This window comes from Myripristis murdjan, chromosome 9 (genome assembly GCF_902150065.1).
Source record: "Myripristis murdjan chromosome 9, fMyrMur1.1, whole genome shotgun sequence".
Lineage (NCBI taxonomy): Eukaryota > Metazoa > Chordata > Actinopteri > Holocentriformes > Holocentridae > Myripristis > Myripristis murdjan.
In genome coordinates, this window is record NC_043988.1 from 28509125 (window position 1) to 28532026 (window position 22902).

Here is a 22902-nt window from a genome sequence, read left to right on the forward strand (position 1 = left end):
AATTTGAGTACAGCAGTAACTTGGTCTTGTTGAATAGTGAGTCTGCATTGATAACTAGGTGTTTACGACCTAATTAAGAGCCTAATTATAAAACACTCATATACTTTCTATAAAGGTAGTCTTATTGTAAGGAGGTACCCAAATGTGTGTTATTAACAAAAACAACAACAAAACAGTATCTATAATGGTATCTGCCCAAAAAATCACAGTCACAGTGACACAAAGCAGACGGTAGTGTGAGCTGCAGGCGGGGAGTCTGAACATGATCGTCATTTTCCTGAACACGTCACCTTCTCCAGCTTGGAGAGAGCCAGAGAGTAGCAGTCCTTCGCTCTGAACTGCATGAACCTCATGTTGGACGGGTGTGTGAGCTCAGTGATGATACTCAGACTGGGGAACAGCCTGCGAGAGAGAGAGAGAGAGAGAGTGAGAGAGAGAGAGAGAGAGAGAGAGAGAGAGAGAGAGAGAGAGAGAGAGAGAGAGAGAGAGAGAGAGAGAGAGAGAGAGAGAGAGAGAGAGAAGTGGGGAGGGAGAGACAAACAACAGAAACCGGAGAGATAAAAAGCTTTGGGCTTTGGGGAAGACCAAGGGTGGCGCTTGACGGATATGCTTAATTTTGGGTTGTTAAATAAAAGAGTAGTTCCAAAGCTTTGTCCATGGTTGTTTGTCTTTGAAAGGACTTTGTGGTGAACCAATTCTCCATTCTGGCAAACTCAAAATGCCTTTGCTTTGCTGTGCCGTTCTAAAGATTGATTAACTGAAGCTGAATGGCAATTAATCCGAGCAATGTCAGTGTCAGAGAAATCCGACATATCTGAATTCACACTGAATCTCCCTCCTTAGGCTTCATTATGTTCGTCTGTGGTGCAGGGCTCTGTCTGCAGTACGTTACCTGAACATTGTCTGGACGTTGACGATGGTTTTGGCATCTGCCATGTAGTCCTCCTCAGCGCTCATGGTGCTCTCCTTGTCCACCACCACCAGGTTGTCAGCGTAGATTATGCCACACTGGAGCAGGTTGTCCAAGCTGGCCAATTCAAAAACAGGTGTTTGAATAACATTTCATCCTTAAATAATACCTTATTATGAAATTAAAGGAAAAGTAAATACACCGTTTGACACTGTAACACTATAAGCACATTCCGGAGGTTATTTTGTGATGAAGTGCAGCAATTTACTTTTTCCATGTACCAACTCCCTTAACCTGCCTCGTGTCCTTCTACTGCAGTCGGTGATTTCCTATATTTCCCCAGGTGACTTGTGACTAGCCTCATAAAACGAGTATGAACTTGTAAGCTTTAGCTGTGGGAAATATGTGTAGGTGAAAAGGGCAACAGAGAGAGCAAAACTAGAGTGAGAATTTTTCCATTTGACAAATATCAAGTCACAACCCTTCTTCAAAACGCTGTGACTTGTGATTAGATTGCATCATGGTCCACAGTCGGTGCAGAAACTGGCATCCTGGCTCTTCTACAACGTATTTCCCCCTGTATGGTTTTTTGAATGTTCATGCAAAATGTTCAGACTAGAAAGAATCCCTAAATTACTCTGGGACAGTCATTGTTGCCCATTGTTGATAACTGATAAAATCTGACATTTTTAATAGTGTTGTTTTAGTGTGGATTTTTCTTTAAATCCGTGTAATGAAACATGTTTTTTTTTTTTTTTTTAAACATACTTTTCATTGAAAAAAAAAATGAGATAGGATTTTTTTTTTGACAGCAAATGACTTTAATAATCTGATGAGCAATTTTTTTATTTATTTTTTAATCACTGAAGCACTTACTTATCAATGGTGCCAGCCATGAAATAAACCATTGGGAAGCAGCAAATGGCCTCCAGGAAGTGGTTGTCAGGCCTGTGGCAAACAGGAAACATCAAGGATTAGCCTCCCACACTAATTAGCTATTGACATAACATTGCTGAGTTAATTTCCTGAAATGTATTATATTTGTAGGGTAGGCCAGACATGTACTCTAGTGATTGTTGGTTTTAAAAGCAATGGGATGGAAATATGTTTTTAATTCCTTGTGGAAAAGAGGATCTTCACAGTGGCTATGGAAACTCCTGAGGAAACAGGCAGAGATGTGTGCAACCTTGGCAAATAAAAACTTGTGCACACACTTTTAATCTTTGGTCTTGTCGCTGCAGAGACAACGCCCACGTTTTTTGAATGAAGGATCTCTAAACTGAATAATCTCTTCTCTTGTATTTTATTCCTCTACATCAACCTACTTTATGTCTATGTGAAGGAAAAACTAAATCTAATTAATGCAAGTCAACATGCCATGCATGGTATTCTGGTGTCATCCATGTGGTCAGGAGAGGAGCAGATGGATGTCGTGTTTGAATGGCTGCTGTGCTAGAGATCAGCCAGTGAAACCCTTTTTTACTCTCATGTATTTAGACAACTTGGTAGGAAACTTTTAAGGTAGTACATATGATGTTAACTGCTGTATAAAAGACAGCACTACACTTAGGCAGCACTGTTGTACCCACAATAGCAGTGAAACAACCTCTTTGAATATTAGTGCCGTATATCAGTGCTGAGCTAAACCCAGGCTCTCCGCACTGGGTTGGAATAAAAGCTGTGCAGCCTTACGGATAGTCCAGCAGCAGCACTATTGGGTTGAGCTCCTTCCTGGGCCGGTAGTAAGCCCGCAGAGGGACGATGAAGTTGTAGAGGCCGTTCCCCGCCGTTTCAGCAGACACTATAATCAGCTTATTTTGAAACCGTACGCCTTGGCGTCCTCAAAGCTGTTATGCATGCAGCCCTGGATGGAGACAGACAGTTCAACGGGAAGATAGTCGGGTTCTGGTCGAGCTGAGCTTCACATAGCCTACAGCAATTTTAATTAAATTTCTGTGGTTATTCAATGTTACATAATGAACGTTTATGATATAAATGTGTAATGCCCTCCAGCCCTCCATGGCAGGCAGAACAGGGCATGTCTAGCAAGCGAGTTTCAAAACAGTTAGAATGGAATCATATGGCTGAGTTACTATCCTCTTTTTTATTTTTTCAAACATGAACTCACCTTGTCCAGGCGCAGGCAGCAGAATGGAGCTTTCTGTGGTAGGAGATGGCACAGAGTTGGAGAGCTGCCAATGTAGGGAGAGTTGGGAGGGTAGCCCTTCACGAAACTGACAGAACATAAAAAAGACAAACGCTCACTGAGAAAGAAAAAACATATCTACCTTTTGTAACGGTGTACAGTTTCTTTCTTTTCTCTTTTCTAAAGCCTGCAAAATGTATTGACTATAGTATCTGTGAATATGGAACTCCCCTGGGGTCACATGGTAGAAAAAATAAATCCATGTACAAATCTATACCCTCAGTTTACAAATTTGTATGCACAGATTCAAGCTAGAGAATGAAAAGCACTAAACACACTGAAGCACACATAGCATAAACAACATAAAATTAGCATGAAATATATTCTTCAATCTAGGTAAATCAGATTTGTCTGGCTGATGCGTCATCACGTCTGAGTTATAATTTCTCCACATTTATATGGTCCGTGCTCTTTGCAGAAAAGGGTCATTTGAGCAGACAGACTGTACATCTGGTTTAGAAATCTGATTGTATGCATTCATAGTTTGAGGGCACAACTTAGATACCCAGGAGTACAGCTTATGAATCTGTGCATATAGATTCGTAGACAGAGTAAAAATTTGCATATTTATTTTCTCAGGGGTGTTTGTTAGAAGAAGCTGCTAACCACCTAAAAAATTAACAGCACAGATTTTAATGGAAATGTACAGAAACAAGTGCCTGCTGAAGTATTTTGTAAATCTTCCATCCAAGTTAAGTTTATGTCAGTATGGCAGACATATAAACCAAGGACAATGACTTATTTTATGTTCAAATTTATGCCTGACTTTTACAATTGTACCACATAACACAACATAACACAGCACGTGGCCTCCTGGTATCCTCAAACTGGTGCTATTCTGCTCAACATACTAACGTTTGTAACATGAAAGCTGTAACTACTTTTAACAGCTATTCAAGTACTGCTGTCCGAGAACAATTTGTTTGTTTTGACTGTATGTCTGTGATATTTTGTTCTGCACCTACAGTATTATGTTACAACAATATGTGACAATGTATCATATTTTTTCCAAGACTGACTTGAATCCAAAATGCACCTAAAAACTAATACACCCTTATTACCACATGGTGGCACTGTTGGACCTTGGGTTTTCCACCAGTTGCCCCCTGCATGCCCCTGCTCTGAAATGGCTCTGTCTCCCTGAGCACTGGATCTGACATCCCTCAAAGCAGAGAAACTACTCAAGCGTCATGGGGTAGAGGGCTTTAACAGAGACTGAGAGGTTAGCAGGGCTGCATTATGTCCCACTTTATAAGAGCCACTGGTGTCTGCGGCTAACGGGGTGCTGTTAAGTCGGGTTTGTATAGGCTGAGGTAGAAACTGTGACATTGCCAGTGGCACAGGGATGAAATTTGTCCCGAGCTTTTGCCAATCTGATGTGGCAGAACAAAGAGAAGTGGACAAAACACCCAGAAATAGAGGGGAAGAAGAAAGTAGTGTATGCAAAAAAACTGATCCATCTCTTCTTCCACTACAAGGGGGAATAAAGTAAAATTAATACTTTATAAAATCCATTTGAGACAAATTTAAGCAAAATGTAAAATGACTTTTGGTCAAATTGTCTCTCCCTTATTCAAATAAGCAGTGGAACTAAGTATAAGGATTAAGTAGTATTATGAGGTAGGAATACAATAGTTTTTAACTATATGATTCCATTCTATTATACACTATGATATATTAGCAGTTTTGTTTAGGTCAGAGAGCAAGGTAACTGATCAGATACTGCAATAATTTCCATTCCCTTTATTTTCCCACCACAGAACACCAGACAGCTAAGTAATTGGATTTTGTCGGATTCCTCTTCACAGGTAAGTATAACAGCCAAGTATAAAATGAGTTAGGGTTATCTGCCATTGCCATTTCCCCAACAGCAAGTAAGAAGTCAGTATTTGTTCCACTGTTAGGCTTATTGTTTTGTAACATTATAAACACTGACTCTAATGAAGAAGAATTTGACTAATTTTGAAAAAAAAGAAAAGAAAAAGGAAATATAAGAATAACAACCTTTATTTCATCCTGACAACTACCCGTCTGGCTCACTGATAGATGAGCAGCAAGGAGGGGAGGATGCATGTCGGGTCATCCTGCAAGCATTAATCCTCTAGAGGAAAGTGCTGACCTTTTTGTCATCGAACACATTTATTACAGCCACATCCGCACCTTGAAGCATCATGACACACAGATTACATCGTTCGTTTCAACTCCATCCATCTCACCTCCTACCTCCTCTGACACATGAAGAAGAGGACAGGCCTGACCAATCAAGCATCCAGCACAGTAACTGTGTATGCACCGACTGGGCATTGATGTCATTTTAAATCTGTTGTCATACTGACCTCTTAGAGCCTCCAAACATAACCTTACCAAAGACTGTACACTTCAATAACATGAAACCCATTTGAGTCGACGACCTGCGAGCATCTCATTCTCACTCTCAAACCACGGCTAGAATTGGATATTTACTCTGAACCCACGGAGCCCTCCTCGTCTGATTGGTTGGTCTCGTCCTCTGACTGGTCACTGAGCAGGTCACAAGGCAGGATGGCGGAGGAGTCAGCAATTTCGAGGACGGGTGCGATGCTGGGCCTGCGGCTCCCAGCACCGTTCTCGGTCGGCAAGGTGAGCTTGCCACTGTCCTCTGGGGGATCCGGGTTCTGCAGATCTATGGCCACTGTGCCTGAAAATAAAAGGGGGGTTAAGTTGCTGATGTGGCAACCTTCAGTGGTCTAATGAGATGTGATTGTTGTGGTGTGTGTGCATATGCCTGACAGGCAAATTCCCAGGCTTGTTACAAAAGGCAAGCACAGCATAGAGTATATACTGTAATGTATTATAAAATCAGTTTTGAAGTGTCTTTGCACACACACATGCCTGCGCTAAGAAGAATTTTTATCTGAGAAGCTGAAATGTGTTTTAGCGCATTTTCATAATGAAAAGTAAAGTTGTTCGCATTTTGGCATCATCATCTCACAGAGGAACCAACAAACCAGCATCTTCTTCTTGAGCTGAGGTGTTTGACCTTGAGGAGAACGCATTGCTTTCTACAGCCCAGCCTTACTATACCTTACTATTAGCATACAGACAATGTTTGGCATTATGCCAGTGTCAATATTTTATGTGACACACTCAATAATATTGACAGGATATATGTATACAAATACATATATCATTTTTATAGCAATGAAAATAGATTACTTAAATAGAGAAATGAAGGACAAAAGAAAAAGAACAAATAGGATGTTAGTTAAATAATGATAAAATGTACTGGGCTATAAATTATGAAAAATGTATTCTTCCATCAAAATTAGGTAGCAGTGTATTATTCTGTAACATAACGTGATGCATCATGCACGAACTTACCATAAGAAGTGGCCTGATCAACTTTCACAGGTCAAAGAAAAGGCATAACACAATAAAGTCAGCCAGGAAAGGAAAAAAAAAGCATATAAGAAGTCATGCATAACAGTCAGCAAAAAAAGCATATAGCATCACCCAAACAGCCACCATTCCAAAAATGTTCAGAGTCCTCTAGAGAGCAAGTGAACAAACAAAAAGAACTATTTTCTCTTCTGGAAGCCCTTCCAACGAATCAACTAATGGGCCTCTGCCTGCAACCCGAGTCATTCATCATTCTATTACAAACATCACCTTCCATTCTTCTCCCTTCGTCTGGTTCCTCCTTCCCGCACCAATCTCCCTACTTCTATCTAATTTCATCCGTATTCCTGCCTCTGTCTCCCAGTCTCACCCATGCTGGCGATGATGCTGTGCACCGGCAGCCTGGAGGGGGCGTCGTACAGGCCGGAAACGGGCAGTCCCTTGTTGTGCTTCTCCTCCTGTTTGAAGATGAAGGCTGAGTTCTCCTCCTTGGTGATGTTGATGTAGTAACAGGTGTCGGTGGCGGCCATGATATGGCGGGGGCCCGGATTCAGGAGGATGCTCTTGTTGTCTTCCCTTTTTACCCCAATAAGACAAACACCATACCTAGGAGGTAGGAAATAAAGGTGGTGGAAGTTTGTTGGAGAGCGTTTGGTTGTTATGGTTTAGTTAAAAACTTGACAACAGCAATAAAAAAATGTGGCTTTGCGCTGCTCCCATAGCGTGTAGAAAAGCAAGATCCCAAAATGCCTAAGCTTATAATAAGCTGGCTCTCTGGCTCTCAGACAGTAATAATATGGTTCTAGTTTCAAGTCACTGTTAAAGAGACACAACAAATTAAGTTAGTGAAAGTGCAGCAGTGTTACTAACTTTTTATGTGCATGGAAGGAGGCATAGGTGAAGCTTTTTCCATCATACTCCCCAAAAAACTTGCTGTCACAAAGGCGGATGTGGTAGACCTCGTTTCCAGAGCAGCGTCCGTATGTCCTCTGCCACTGCTCCGGTGACATCTGTCCCTCTCTGCAACAGCAACATCAGAACAGTTACCACCTGAATTACTAAAGCGATGCACAATTTTAGTCTTCCAAAATCAACTGATGGACTGGTGGCAATCAGCAGCCCTGCCGTGAGGGCAGTATGATTAGGGATTTGAGTTTGGATATGTGTTGACTTTTCAGTTGAATACAGTCTGCTTGTTTTCCTTTTTAAACTATAGGTCAAGTATCATTAAAATTAAGGGTGATAAGGGTCTGATAAATTTCTTGCTTTGGTCCAATTGGTCCAAAAGGTGCATTTTCCATTAGGTCTGGTCAGTGTTCACACAGCCTGATGTTAATTGAACCAAAATTTATAATCAAGTGACACACACTGAACACTGGTCATTCATCCATTAGACAGAACATTTATGAGGGAAACTCCAGACACTGACCCCAGTTTATTACACCAACACGGCAATATTGGAACAATGGAGCAACAGCAACATAAAGAGGTAGACCTTGGGATTTTTATACATTTCCACAAGCTATCATGAAATGTTGTTGTCAGTCCATACTTCTAAAGGTGCCCTCACTTCATTATTACTCATTTTACCAAAACTCATTTTGGCAGCTGTAACACTTCTGTCTGGCTCGCGGGATCGGGTGTCAAAATCCACTTTCAGTCACTAATGGACTGAATTTTGGTTTGCTTCCTACAGCTAGGCTGCACTACGTTCTCACTTGTGACAGCTCATATTGACCCGACTGGCAGACTATGGTTTGCTTGTTTGGTCCACACCAGAGTTTGAATGTGTGTTCCACCTCTCTAGGTGAACAATCTAAACGAGTAAATGCACCAAGGTTTGTTTAAAACAAAACAAACAGGGTAGATTTGAATGCCCCATAACAAAAGAGAGATCCTCAAACCAAATCTGACTTGTTTTGCAACTCGCTGGCTTTGATTTCCCCTTTGACTTAAAGATCCATCTGGCCAAAACAAATTACCAGTGACCTTTTACAACCATGTTCTCCCCAAACTCGTATATTCACCTCACAATAATTATGTTATAGAGACGCTGGGACAGAAACAGCCATAAGGTCACTTTAGCTAAGCAGGTTAGCTGCCTCACAACTTTTAATCAATTTGATGATCTTTAAATCAAGAGCTGCCATGGAGCTGTCTGTTCTTATACCTGCCACTTAATAGCCCTGAGCCAGTCCAAGTTTCTATAAAGGAAATTAAACCAGATGCCCTGCGTCTGGCTGTAGATATTGAGGTGTAGATAAGTGGTCTCCTTGAACAAAATATGAAAAGCACAGCCAAATTTATAGTCTAACAAAGAACAAGGAAATGTTTACTACAGTGCTTTCACATGACATCCATCTAAATGTGCCTTTGTATAGTGACAAGTTTCCATATTGTTGTGGGCGTAGTGCTGAGCTCTGCTGAAGTGAAAACCATCTATAGTCTGTGCAATTGTTAAACACTGCTGCAGGGGCATGAATCATCTCTATCTAATATCAGCCATGATGCACAACAGGGGAACCTCCCATGGGTGTAAAGAAATTAGAAGACATTGATCATTACCTGATTACACCAACTTATCGGGCACATCAGAGGTTTAATTCTACAAAGATTTCTCAGAGGCAGAGCTGCTCTGGATGCAAAAGCGTTTGAGTTAAATGTCAGTGGGTGAAACCAAAGAACCATATTTTGTGCCTAAGCAATGTTAGGTGGGTGCACAGTGAAAAAGATAAGAAGTAAGAGAGCAAGTAGATAATATTATAAGGTCTAGCTCTCATGCTACTGGCTGAGAAAAAACAATTTGGACATACTAAACTGTCTAGGTCAGTCTAGCTGATCTTCCAAGCTCCAGCTAGCCATAGTAGACTATAGCTTTTTACTGTTTTTGTCTTCTAGGTTTGCCAGTCTGCTAACAACTGTGGTTCTTTGGCTCCCACTGAGGTTATTACCTCTGTCTACAAAGCTCTTCTGGCCTAAAGAAATGATTGTATAATTTTAACTCCAATCTGCAAGAAATCAAATCACTTTATTCTACAAGTACAGCAAATGTAAAGGAATTTTGTTTTGTGACTTTGGTGGAATACTGTCATCTCCCTCAGTGACAAAAGGACATATCACTCTGCATATCTCTTGAAATCAGTGCCAAGGTTAATTATTTTAATTAGAGTAAATGTGTACTCACTGTCCTCTGGAAGTGTGAACCAGGAGTGTGACCAAAGTGGATGTGGCTGGACACACACAGTTCAGTGCCAGCATGGCGTACTTGAACTCCTCCTCACAAACTACGTGATCTGATGTGGACAAAACAGAAAAATAACGGATGTTACAGTGAAAGGAGTCCAAGTTAGAAAAGAGTAAGACAATGGCTGTACTTCTGCGTTCTTGACATTGATGAGGAGAGTTTGCAGAAGAGAAGAAAAGACAAGAGAAAAGGACAGACAGAAGATAATAAAATGGGGTCCCAAACTTACCAGCAAACTTTACATGGAATTTATTTTCTGGTTTGAGAATCTGGACGTAGAGGGGGCAGTTTGGTGCAAAGTCCTTTGCAGCCCACGCCCTCAAAATGGTCTGGTGGTCCTGTGGGAGAAGAACATATGAATCAATCCACCAGTACAACTCATCCAGTGATGCTATCGCTCAGCTATGAATGCAATCTGAATTTTATGGACCTTGAAGACTACCTCAGAGACGCAATGTACTCTCAATACTCAATATCAGTTTCAATTTCATAAATGCAATATCACCTGAATATCTCCCTCACTCTCTGCTAATTTGCAAATGAAGCCGAGTGTGAAAGAAATACTGCTCCATTGGAGTAAACTGGAGCAGTCTTTTGAAGAAAGAGTTCATATTGGAACCACATGGGCGCAGATTAAAGGCAGAGTCAGTGATACGGGAGAAAGATTGTTGACACTGGATAATCAACAGCCAGATTGACCATCCCACTCACTAACACCTCCTCCAGGGTCCTTTCCCCCATGTTCCCTCACCATCCCCTTTCCCCTGTTGCAGATTAGGTGGAATAGTGTTGTGTGACCTGGTCTGAGACATTTTGTTTGTTTCCCATTTATAAAGCCAAGGCTGTGTATGAACACCAATTTATTTTCAGCTAGCAGCAAGAAGACCATAGGGAGACATTCGCTGAATTTGATGATTTCAAATATCAACAATCCTTCTCCAGACACGTTCACGCCACCTTTAAGTCTACTATGAACTATTGCAGCAATGGTTGTTTGCTGATGTGACTCACAGCAGCAGTTCGGTCCACTTCGTTCCTGCTGCTGAGGATGAAGCAGGCCTCAGCATCATCCATCCTTACGAATTGAGAGAGAGAGACAAAGACAGGGAGGAAAACAGCACCAGAGAGAGACAGGGAAAGTTGGTAACTGGGAAGTGGGCATCCATCAAATTAATTTATTCATGTATACTTTTGAGAGATGATAGGCAGGGATCAGTCCTAATGCCCCATGAAAGTGGCTGAAAAAGATAACATCATCACTCTGGCATGAAAACAATCTGTCTTTGCTTGAAATTGGACGGCGATGCCCTCAACAAGACAAGGGCACAGTGGAACAATCATTCTTTGCTCTGACAGAAAACTCCCGTGTTCTGTGAGTTAGGAGAAACCACAAAGTCCTGATACAAATTGTTAGGATTAAGGATTACAAGAAAATCCATTAGCATAACAAGCTTCATGTGTTTTCAAGGATTTCCTGGCTGGGTGATTTTATTTATTGATTTTCAATGCGTGAAATTGCCCCAGCATTTTATCACCTACACAAATGCTGCACACCGGAGAAATTTGACTGATTTCACAATATCATGTGCTGGTGAGAAGTGGTTAGGCACCGTTTCACAGTCATCACATCCACCCTTCTCTGGGACGAGCAATATGAAGTAGCATACAGACATCCATCATTGAGCAGTAAAATCCCTCCAGCTAAAATGAAAAATACCAGAGTAGAGAATGCTGTAATACTGTGGCAACAGTGACAGTACTGACAGGTCAGTAATATGAAAGAGACTATAGTAATAGTCAAATACATCTTCTCTGGCCACTATTTCTGTTGTTTCCTACAGATTTTGAGTAGATTGGCAACGGAAAGTGAAATCCCATTACACAATGTGCAAGCAGAGGACAGCCAAGTGAATTTGTAAATATCTTACCCTCTAACCTGACTTCACTGACTCGCAGTTGCCAGTTGAGGTCCTACACTGTACCTTTACATTTTAGGCATTTAGCTGACTTGTCTATTGCTTATATCAGAAGACAAGAAGAGGTGAGAGATAGCAAAGGGTTCTATCTAAATATGTAAGCTTTAGTCAGATGGTATTAATCACAGACTTTCTCATATCAACTATAACTACTGGCCCCCCAAAAGGCATTTTTTTAGCAGGTGAACTCAGCAGTGTTAGCTATGACAACATCTGTTATCATATTGTTGTGGCACTAGTTCCAACAAGCATGATAGTTTCACTACAGTTAATCTTACCAGTCAAGGCAGAAGTCAGTCATTTCATGTGAGTGCATTACAAGGTGAGTGTGTAATTAACATACTGACAGTTGAAAAGCAGGAGAGGAGTAAGCTGGATTTAGGAGCATTTGCATCAGCGTAGCGTGATGCGATTGCAACTATTTGTGTACATGTGTGTGTCTGTATGTATGTGTATGAGTGAGTGTGCATGACCTGTTGCCACTCACTTGGCCCTCATGAGGTCTTGGTCTTTGAGAGCAGATCCTTGGAGGTAGATGACCCTCTGGGACCACAGAGGGATCTGGAGGATACGACGAACCTGGATGTCCATCTCCGTTGGACACAGGATCACCACGTAGTAGTCCTGCCATTCAAGGGCACACACAAGTTACATTTGCACATATATACTGTGCATATTTGCACATATGCAGTGTAAAGCCTGATCCTTGTGGAATGTCTTTAAACCAAATGTATTTGTTTGAAACTTCTTGCCAGTCTGCAGCAGTCTCCCCTGGCCACCTCACCCCAACACAATGGGGCTCTATGGTTAGTCTTATGTGGAGCTCAAACAGTCAAAAATTATCATATGAAGAATTCAACAGCTCTTTCCTAAAACAATGACATGAGCTGTTCCTTTAAAAGTTATTAAGTAGAACCAATTAGTATAATGCATTACAGATTTTCGATCAGTCATGCGAGTGCCTCTGTCCGTGCAATCAGTGCAGCGGCAACAGAAAAAGCTCCTTCAAAATGGCTGTCTACCTTGTTGCTGAAAGTCAGCAGCTTCACATCATTTTCATATTGGTGGTCAGAGAGAAAATAATCAAATAATTCCAACAAGACCCTTGTGAGTGTGAAATGTATCCCTCATTTCCATCTCAAAAATGCATTTTTTTGCCTCAACTTCCAGTTTTGCTCAATCAGGCTGCTGTGCACCTAGAAGCAGGACTAACTCTCTTTATTTACAAATGGAGCTTGAGCTCTCAACACCCTTCTAATCTGTTAGTGCAGCTTTAAACCAGCATAGTGTGCTTGTTCACCCTTTGCTTGTCTATGCTGATGCTTGCTGCCCTGTCACTGCAGTCTTCACTCCTACCTCCACCCCAGCATCCACCTGTGGGCTCTGATTATCGGTCCCTCAACAGGGTGGTAAGATACCTATTGCCACTCCCTGTTTCTCCCTGCTTGCTCAGGCACATGCTCACAAGGAGCGAACAAATCAGAGTCAAGTCGCCACAGTAATATAACTAAACACATTTCATTACTGTACTGTATTAATAAACATGTTCTCATAAACTGTTTGATTGAACTCCTTTCAGGGTTAAAAGGACTGAAAGGGCAGTAGCTCAGCAAAGCCTGCAGTAAAAAGTGGATCTTTTACATAATTAAAGTTACAGCCCCATTGTTAATGAGGTGGACCAATAAAGGCCTGCTGTGGATAAAACTGAAGGTCTGCTGTCCTGGTGCTTACACTGTACCTGCAGTCTGGGGTGAGCATAGAACTCATTGAGGAAATCCATCAGCAGATCAATCTTCAGCGAGCTGACGCACAACACCACATGTTTCTCAGTCTGGGCCCGATGGCGACTGTAGTTTCCTCCTGACTTCTGGCTCTCCATCCACAGGTAGGCCAGTTCTTCAAACTGACAAAAGAATAACAAGCTCAGCAGGATGTCAAAAGCAGCAAAAAAGAGAAATAGAGTGATAGAGATGAATGTGCTCTCTGGACACAGATGGTGAAAGCATGGGCAGGAAAACTACTGATGTAGTCGTTCTCTCGTAGCGGGTGCTCATTAAAGCATTTCTGTTTGTCAGCTCATTTGCTGTGCAAGAACACAACACACATCATCTGATCTAATGAACATGTCTGTGATCTCCATCAGTGAATAACACTGTGAAGAGGTGGCTGTATCATGCAGTGAGTGTGTGTGTTTTCTTGTATTGAGCCAGCATGGCTTAGGCTAAATTCTAATTAAGATTCATAGACTGTTGCTGTGGTTGAAAATGCCACAGAGCGGAAAGCAGCTTATACCATTACAATTTATGGCCAGCCTGTATTTGTGGCAAGAAGATATTCCCTTTAATGTTTGATGATAATCTCAACTAGGTCACAACTAGATGCAAAAATAGATGAAAGAAATGACTGACTCATTCATGTCAAGACCAACTACAAGCTGTCCTGAGGCATAACCAATCATAAACAAAACAACATTTCCACATGGCAACTGAATACTAAGTTTCTTCAGTAAAGAATGATTCCCCTCAAATGCAAAATATCGAGTGCACCTTTTGTTATGCCTTAATGTAAGATAGAGTAAAATTCTCTCAACCACTACACACAGTTGTAGGACGCACCTAAAGAGTTTAGCACCATCCTTTGTTCACCTTTCTCCCCCACAGAGAGTTCACTGAGTACAAATGCTCTGTTTAAAGCAACACCTCGCTTCAAACTCACACAGTTGCACACATTAACACCTGCAAGCTGTCCAATATGACCATGACCATCTAATGGCCCTTCAAAGAAATCAAAGATAAAACTGAACTTTTCATGACCTGGGAGTTTTCAGAACCAGTGAAGGTCTGCGATTGGCTTTTGTCTCTGTTTCCACTCTATGAAGAACCAGCTGGGAGCAGTATGAAGTGAAGTGACCAAAAAAAAAAACCACTTTAAATACATTTTTTCATTTTTAATAGATGAGCCGAACACCTGCTGAATACTTTCTTCTCCCCAAACACTGCTTAGGGCATGAACCTTTTAATTTGTCCAACCTGGAGTTTCCATTGCTTTGCTGTTTGTTGTTTCACACTGACCGAGTTTAATGCTCAGCTCAGTCCAGCACATCATTCCAACTCCTCTTTTCCCTACAATAAAATACCTTTTTACTTCAGTTCTGTGTCCTTTCCTCTCTGCAATCTGCATTTGGGTGCACCAGTCTAGCTCCCCCACATCACAAGCTCCTCTACAAAGATTCTCAGTCCTCAGGTTCTAGTATCACCAGTGGAACAGGGACAAAATTAGGTTCTGGGAATTTAAGTGGAGCCGCGTCATAGCCTATGTAAATTATTTCTGAACCCGTGAAATAGGACTCATGCAACAGTACACCTCGCTGAGTTCTCATATTAAAAAAGGACTGTAACTGGCCACTGAAACATTCCTCTGGAACAGTTGGTGGTTAAGTGCCTCACTCAGGGCACTTCTGTGATAACTGCTGAGGGAGGTGAGACTATTTCACCAACCAGCAGGGGAATCACTTCGCTGCCCAGCTTGACCCAGCTGCTTTCAACCAGAGACCTTTCAGTGATAAACCTTGCTCTATAATCTCTAAAAAGCTATAATAAAAAATATCCTTAAAAATTGTCTTGGGATAATCTCTGGCATTGGAAACAATGTTGACATTATATGAACAGGTAAATACAATAATTTTACTGGAGAGGCCCTTGAACTTAGACAAGAGGCCTTAGTGCTCCTCAGAATCCACTTTAAGAGCTGTTGCTTTAGCTCCATTACCTGTAGTGGGAGCACTACCAGGGCCACACAAATGAGGATGACCACTAGCAGCTGGGAGGGCCAGATCTGTGGCGTAACATCCCCATAACCCACGGTGGAGAAGGTGACGATGCAGAAATAGAGTGAGTCAAACAGAGACAGGTTCTTCCCAGCCCTCTCTAGGTGCTGTATCCCACACGCCCTGCAAAAAGACAAGGGATTAATAAGATAGATGTGATGGTGTTATTTCTGACTGTCTCCTGTGGATAAAGATTATTACGAGCTATACAGCATGGCCCACTGGAGTGACATGAGGATTAACATGCTGGTGAACTGGATATGAAAATTCAATTTACCCAAGATCAAAGGGCACCAAAATCATTAAATATAGGCTACTGATCAGTATCAGTCATTTGGACTGACATCATTGATTGCTCAGTTGGTTCCACCTCACCGCCTGTGTTAATTCATTTTTTTCCCTCAGTGATAGCTTGGACAAATAATGACACCCTGGAGCAAGGAGGGGACTTGAGATGAGGAGAGGAGGTGGGTGCTGGGTGGTGGTCACAACACACACAGGCTGAACAGTGTGCAGGGGTGAATGACAGTCTTTGTCTCAATACTACCCATTTTTTGTCAATTTGTGATCTTCATAAACACAAAACAGTTAAAATCTGTGAGATAAGAATCAAGGATCAACATTAACCATGCCTGCTAAATGTCTTTTCTCCCATTATGCTCCTTTATTGTCAATTTTTGTTGTTGTGAAATGCCTGTGTTTCTATATTGCCACTGATATCAAAACATTTTTTTGCACCAACAGCACCTATGACCTGCACATCAGTTACAGCAGACTGGAGTCTTAGTTACACAAACAAACATTTCAGGGCAGAGCTGCTTTAGAGGCAGGAATAATAATTTTGGCTGAGCCACATTAGAGTGAAGCCAAATGTAAAAAGGAAAGAATTAAGAGGGGAAGCAGCTAATGTTATGAAACTGAGCACATTTGCTACACTGAAACAATGAACAAAATGTTGTCTAGTTATATTCTCTGATTAGGTAAGCTAGTAAGTGATGGTCATTAATGAATAAAAACAAAATGTCAATTTTCAATTTTATTTCATTTTCTTTTCTTTCCTTTCTTTCTTCTCTCCTTTTTTCTTCTTTGCTATTCTAGTTTGCTGATGGCTAAATTCAACTCTGAAGACCTGTAGCTCCATAATACTAGCAACTTACTGTCTGCATCTTTCACTGGACTTCAGTTCAGGGTTAGTTCAGAAAAGCTGTCCCGCCCACTGAGATAGTTTGTACTATTACAATCAAGCAAGCAATTTGATTGCTTCATCTGTGTTTTTCGGTGCGTTTTTCGGTGCTTGAAAAAAAAAAAAAAAAAAAAAAAAAAAAACATGCACTAGATTGCAAAGACACTGTGCATGTATTTATTAACATTCTTTTATAAAAAGTCTTTTCATATCCCTTAATTTCTTTTACCATGAATCTTTTCACAGTAGATATTTTGACACAACATAGCAGGTAAACTCAGGTGTTTGCTAATGACATTAATTATGGTTCTATTCCATTTTAGATCCTGCTATTGTGCAAGCTGGTTCACTGGATAGGCTCTGTTTGACCTAAAAGGAAGAAGACTTTAATTAATGTCATTAGTAACGCTTGTTTTTACCCTGCCATTTCATGTCAAAATGGCTGCTTGTGCTGACAACACAAAGCACATTACAGCTACTGAGTAAGAAATCTCATCTATTTCCAGAGGTGTATCGTAAATGGCATCAACTAAAAGGGCAGCCATCAACTGGCACAAGGTCCAGAGAAGACACCTGGGGGTCAGTGAACAGAGATGAAAGCCTCCGTGTCAGAGACAAGTTTCTGAGAGTAATGCCAGGAACAGAGGATCACTCACCCGGTGAAAACCAGACACAATAAGGTGCAGATGAGGATGAACACCTGGTTGAACATGGCAGAGTGGGTCCTCTGGATGGCACGATGAAAGTCATTCTGAGAGTGGGCAGATGCACAGTTGCATTAGGCACATACAGAACCAACAAACAGATCTAATTATCTAGGATTATTTACAGAGCACAGCAGGCCTTTTCATTGACATAATAATGTAAACTTATGCTGAAAGTAGAAGTAAGAGATTACATTTTCTCTCATTGCTTTAATTTCTAAGCTTTTTAAATATATGTGGACTGAAATACTATATTGCACTAAATTTAAAAAAAAGAAAAAAAAATCCATAAATGAGTGCAGGTTTTCCACAAGTCTTGCATCTGAAACTGGTTCATCTATGAAACTCAGCACGGAGATATCTCTAAAATACTGCTGATTATTACTTTGTCTTTACATGCAAAGTATTAGTCTGCAGCTTTTTCAGAAATTTCCATTTTGCTTTTGTCTACCACCAAGTGACACCATGAAATAGTGGGCAAGGATATCCCTCCTTACCCCAAAAAATTATTTGTTGCACATAAATTGATGTTTTATATTCAGCAACAACAACAGATTGTTTAGTAAATGAAGGTAGAGGAAATATAAGACGCTGTAGTCTAGACTGGTTATTGCATAAATGTCAAGAAAAACAAGAGCCTTGCAGATTATCACTTTAATTTTAATCTATTTCTAATTCTCTGTCCTCGCCTCCTTTTATCCCTGCATGGAAAAGCTCATAATGTGAGAATGTCTGCTTTAAAATTTCAGCTCAGCAACAGCACTTCCACTTGAGCAGGATATTAAATTGCACTCTCAACCGTTGGCTGATAACTACAGCCTAACAGTAGATGATCCTCTTTCTCGTACATATGGATTGTGAAGTGCAGCAGATCACGACTCATGTTCAGTTACATCTTGTTAGCATGTTCTGCCTGGCCGCCACCTTGCTGCATCGCCTCTCCAAGCTGTCCTTGCTCCCTCTCTCCCTGCGCTGGTCTCTTTGGCCCTGCATCCCACCATCTGCCTATCTGCTGCCCTGGCACCACGCCTTTCACTCTATCCATTGAACATTTCATTTGAGGCACAGCGGCAGCATATACACCAACTGGGTATCATCTAATTGCTTAATAATTTCATTTTCTCAACAGGGTTGTCCTGTAATACCTGAATTTTATGCACCAGTCACTTTTATGCTACTTCTTTTATATTGCATTGGACTGTTTTGTCCTGTATTGCTTACACTTGCACTTGCATTTTTTTGTCCTTCATCTTCTTTCCTGTTTTTAGTGTTCAAGGACCCCAAGGGAAAGTTTTTCATTTGATTACTGCTATTTTTTCTCTATATGCAGGGTTAGTGATATTAGAGTATAGAGACTTTGCAGTGGCATCACAAATCTCCAGCAACCAAGGCTGCCACCTTCACAGAGGTTCTGTGGAAAATTGGAAAAGTAAATAAATATTTAACAAAGAAAAAAGAGATACTTCAAATGAGACAGCAATTATTGTATGATGATGATGATAACTTGTGTCTTTTATTATGACTTGATGTGTCCCTAAGTTTAATGGTGGTTTAATGATTTTTAGGTTAATGGAGGTTTTAATGTTTTTTATGCCGCTCGGTGTTTTTATGTGTCACTGAGTGCAGGGCAAATTCCCTTTGGGGCAAGGAAATTTTCACTCATTCATTCAATCATCCATCAATTTCCTATGTAATAAGCAGCCAGTTGAAGGAAGTTAATATGGCTGTGATATTGGCCTGAGACTCCCAAGTCTTGGTATTAGCACCTCGCTTGTGGCATTCTGATGTAACTGCAAACGGGAAATGGATTTCTGTCTCACACGGGAGTGAAGACCATTAAAACAGTCCAGCTACGATAAGATCAAAGAGAAGGCATAGATAACTTTCTCTCAGTCTGGGATGAATAAGAAAGACCTGAAAGACCTGATTCTGGCCATGTTTTTTTTTTTTTTTTAACTGAAAGAAACAGGGCTGAGCAACTCTCTTGACTGGATCATCAAAACAGAGTTTGAAGTCAAATGTGACACTACTGCAAGAGGTCTAGGAGGAAGCTATTTGTAGATAGGCTGTCAAGTTAGTTTGGCAACCAAGTATTCAATAGTAATGCTAGCCTAAACTACATATATTAACTAGAATGCAAATAAGATGTGTTTAAGAAGTGATATTGCAGTTATCTATCAAGTTGCTTCCCAAACACAAAACAATCCAGCATATCAGCAGCATAATGATCGCTTCCTGGTCAAAAACCACAGATACCGCTGTGTCATCAATTCTATTCAAATGGTTGTACATTTAGAGATGCAACTTCTCGCAGCCGGTGTTGCATAAGAGCAGAGGACTTCAAATATGGCCATGTCATCTTCATGTCCACAATCCAACAGTTTCTGTATGCGCTACAATATGTAGGTCTGTCGTCCTGAAAAGTACTCACAATCATGTTCTCCAGGGCACATTTGGCTAGCCAGCAGTTGAGAAATACAGGGACAAATATGTTTCTCAGTGGGGCCCAGAAGATCTGAAAGAAAGAAAGAAAGAAAGGAAGAAAGAAAGAAAGATTATGTGGAAAAATTAAATCCAATATATGTGGTGAAAAACATTTACAGCTTTTCATTAAGGCAAAGTGTTTGGAGCAATTAAATCTAAAAGCAGATTAAGAGTTAACCTGTTAAAATATATATATAGTTTGCTGCTCGCTGAATAGTGTAATCAATCAGTCAGTCAACCTATCTATCTATCTATCTATCTATCTGTTTGGGACAAGATGAGGCAGTGGTAATAGTGATAGTAGGAATTTGCATATTATTTAAAATTCACAGACAGCTCAGACCAATCCATATCAAACTGGCCTGAAGCCAAAACAATATTTGAAGTTTCCTGTATGAATATAAAATCAGGTTAATTACTCACTGTGATTATAAATGGCACTGTATTTATCATCTCCAATATGAAGGAAATCTGGAAGATCTGTTCCCAAATGTTTCCCTGTGAAGAAAATTAGACAGAAAAGTCTTCTGAGAGGTTTTCACATGCATGACCAAGGTAAAAACTCAACTGGTATGAGAATAGAATAAAATAAAATAATAAAATATTAACCGTGATTTCATGTTATTGCCAGGGTTAATCTTAGACTCCAAAGATAAAAACGAGTGTAACTAAAGTGAGGTGATCACAGCTAGATAGAGTAGTGCTGTAACTACAGTGCTGGGGGTTATATGAAGCGACAGTCCACATCGATCGGTGTCTAATTCATTAGGATTTAAAGAACTTATTCGTTTGCAGAGTGTGTCGATGATGCTCTCTCTTGGCCGGCTCTGCTTGGCACTGAGCACAGCGGCAGAGGCTTTCAGCAAGCTTATTACTGTGTGACCCATGAAACAACTTGTGTGCCCACATGCCTTTTTCAACACAGCGCATTTTAATTCTTACTTTATGGTACTCTTCTTGTTTTGAGTTTTTTTATGCCTTCTTGCAGCACACTTTGTGAACACTACTTTATTTTATGGACTCTTGCAAGAATAGATCCAAATAAAGAGATATAAATAAACAAAGAACTAAACACTTTGCACTTGCTTTTAGATAAATAAAATATAAATAAAGTACATTATTAACTACCTTTACTGTCTTACATATTTATATTGCTGTTGTTTGGATTTTTATCATGATATAGCACGGGAGTTGTCCTCTCCAGGTTTTACAGGTGATATTAAAGTAAAGGGATGCAATTTTCTGGACGTATTTGACTGTTGTAGCTGTTTTATTATTTGTGTCTGCCTGCTCATATTCTCATTACCCAGCTCTATTTATATGATCAGTATGGCTCTGCAAGCAGAGCAGCTAAATAGAAATTCAAAATAAGCAGACGTGTTCTGACTCAGTCGCTGTTATGATGAAAGCCTAGTGTTTCCAAAAGAGATGTTCAGCAGCCTCAAAAGACAGACCAGCTTATTTTGAGGATGGCGATACCTTGAAGACACTGACAAGGTGCAGACTAAATCTTCAAAAGAGCTGTATCTTTGACAGGAGTCTTGGCACCGACACGTCATGTAGACTGGACAGTGAAAGGTGTCAGCCCATGAGAGAGAACAAAAGGGCAGTGCAGGGCTCTCGCCAGACAGCTGTAGAACCTCAGCACAGATTAAAGGGAGAAACAGCGCAGTTCCTTACCTTGTAGCTGAGATATGTGATAAGCATGGTCTCCAAGAAACTAATTAAGGCCACTGTCACCTGGGGCAGAGGGGAGAGGAAGACAAATGAACCCAGTGAGAGCAATCTCACGTTGGTTCTGGTAGCTAAACATTCACTGAGGAACAACCTGTGCTCGAAAATGCTTTTATTTTATAAATTGCTCATAGTTTGCTATAGGGTTGAATCGTGTGTTGAGGTACAGCTCATGCAGAGGAATTGGATTTGTGGATATTGAGCGCTAGAAGTGTTATTTCTCGCACCTGTATTGCCCATACAGGTTCCCGTCTGCAAACCCAGAAGATCAACTCCCTGTTGAAAAAAAAAAAAAAAAAAAAAAATGTAGCTGATAAAATGAAATGAGACTCCACATCGCTGCCGCAAGACTAATTGAACACGCTCCAATTTACAATTAGGTGATAACAGGGCTGGCAATTTTTTTTTACGATGACTTACCAGTTGATTTTCGATGGGTCTGCTGTGGTATTCCAACTGTTGTTCTGACAATTTGTACTGCGGAGGAGGGAAAGACACAAACAGTGTGAAAGCTTGTGCGAGTGTGTGTGTGTCTGCGGGTTTGTGTGGAAAACATGCCCATTGGGAGGCATTTCCATTAGTTGTTATATTGGCTTGAAGAAAAAAAGCACAAAAATAAAGGCCCTCTACACTAATACAACTTTCACATCGCTGCACTGAAACAAAGAGCAAACACTGCCCGCTCGTTTGCACTCTACATACAAAAAACCCTTAACGTAAAAACTCTTCATTTTAGACTTGAAGGATCTCTGAGCTTCAAAGCCATGATTATGAAAAATTTGAAAATGATGAAGGCGATACTCCACTACATTTTCATATAAATGAACATCCATTTTGACACTTTCTATATCTGACTGATAAAACACTGCTGATTCACCTTATTACATTTTACAAAAGCTCAAGACAGGTAGATGGCTCACACTCAAAAAAAGAAATTCTTCCCTGCTTCACTCCATTTTTCAGTTTTTATTCTTTTTCAGTGCAGGGTTCATGCACATTTCATAAAAGCTTCCCAAGTCTTTCTTGTGAGCCATCATGTGCTGGTGCACAGAGGTGATGCTGCTTGTTTAGAAGAAATAAAAAAAAAGTATTTAACATGAGCAGGAATAGCCACCATGGCTGAGTAGATACAGAAAAGAGCGCCACCTACAAAAATTCTGAGTTACTCGATAGGGAATCACAGGAAAAAAAAGTGACAGTCCTTGATGCTGATCTCTGAGGTACAGCGCAGCAATGAATACGTTACCAAAATTAAAA

General features: G+C 40.6%; 1 protein-coding gene across 1 annotated transcript in view; it reads right to left on the reverse strand.

Annotated features, from left to right (window-relative positions):
• Positions 1–22902, reverse strand: part of kcnt1b (potassium sodium-activated channel subfamily T member 1b) — an 84686-nt gene that overhangs the window by 12515 nt on the left and 49269 nt on the right. Inside the window, 21 exon segments of the mRNA XM_030060156.1 lie at positions 291–402; positions 893–1027; positions 1787–1858; positions 2603–2729; positions 2732–2774; positions 3039–3144; positions 5580–5793; positions 6865–7100; positions 7365–7514; positions 9679–9787; positions 9968–10076; positions 10750–10813; positions 12202–12338; positions 13453–13617; positions 15483–15663; positions 17380–17474; positions 19859–19942; positions 20335–20409; positions 21592–21651; positions 21873–21921; positions 22066–22122. Coding sequence (XP_029916016.1) covers positions 291–402; positions 893–1027; positions 1787–1858; positions 2603–2729; positions 2732–2774; positions 3039–3144; positions 5580–5793; positions 6865–7100; positions 7365–7514; positions 9679–9787; positions 9968–10076; positions 10750–10813; positions 12202–12338; positions 13453–13617; positions 15483–15663; positions 17380–17474; positions 19859–19942; positions 20335–20409; positions 21592–21651; positions 21873–21921; positions 22066–22122 — 2380 coding nt within the window.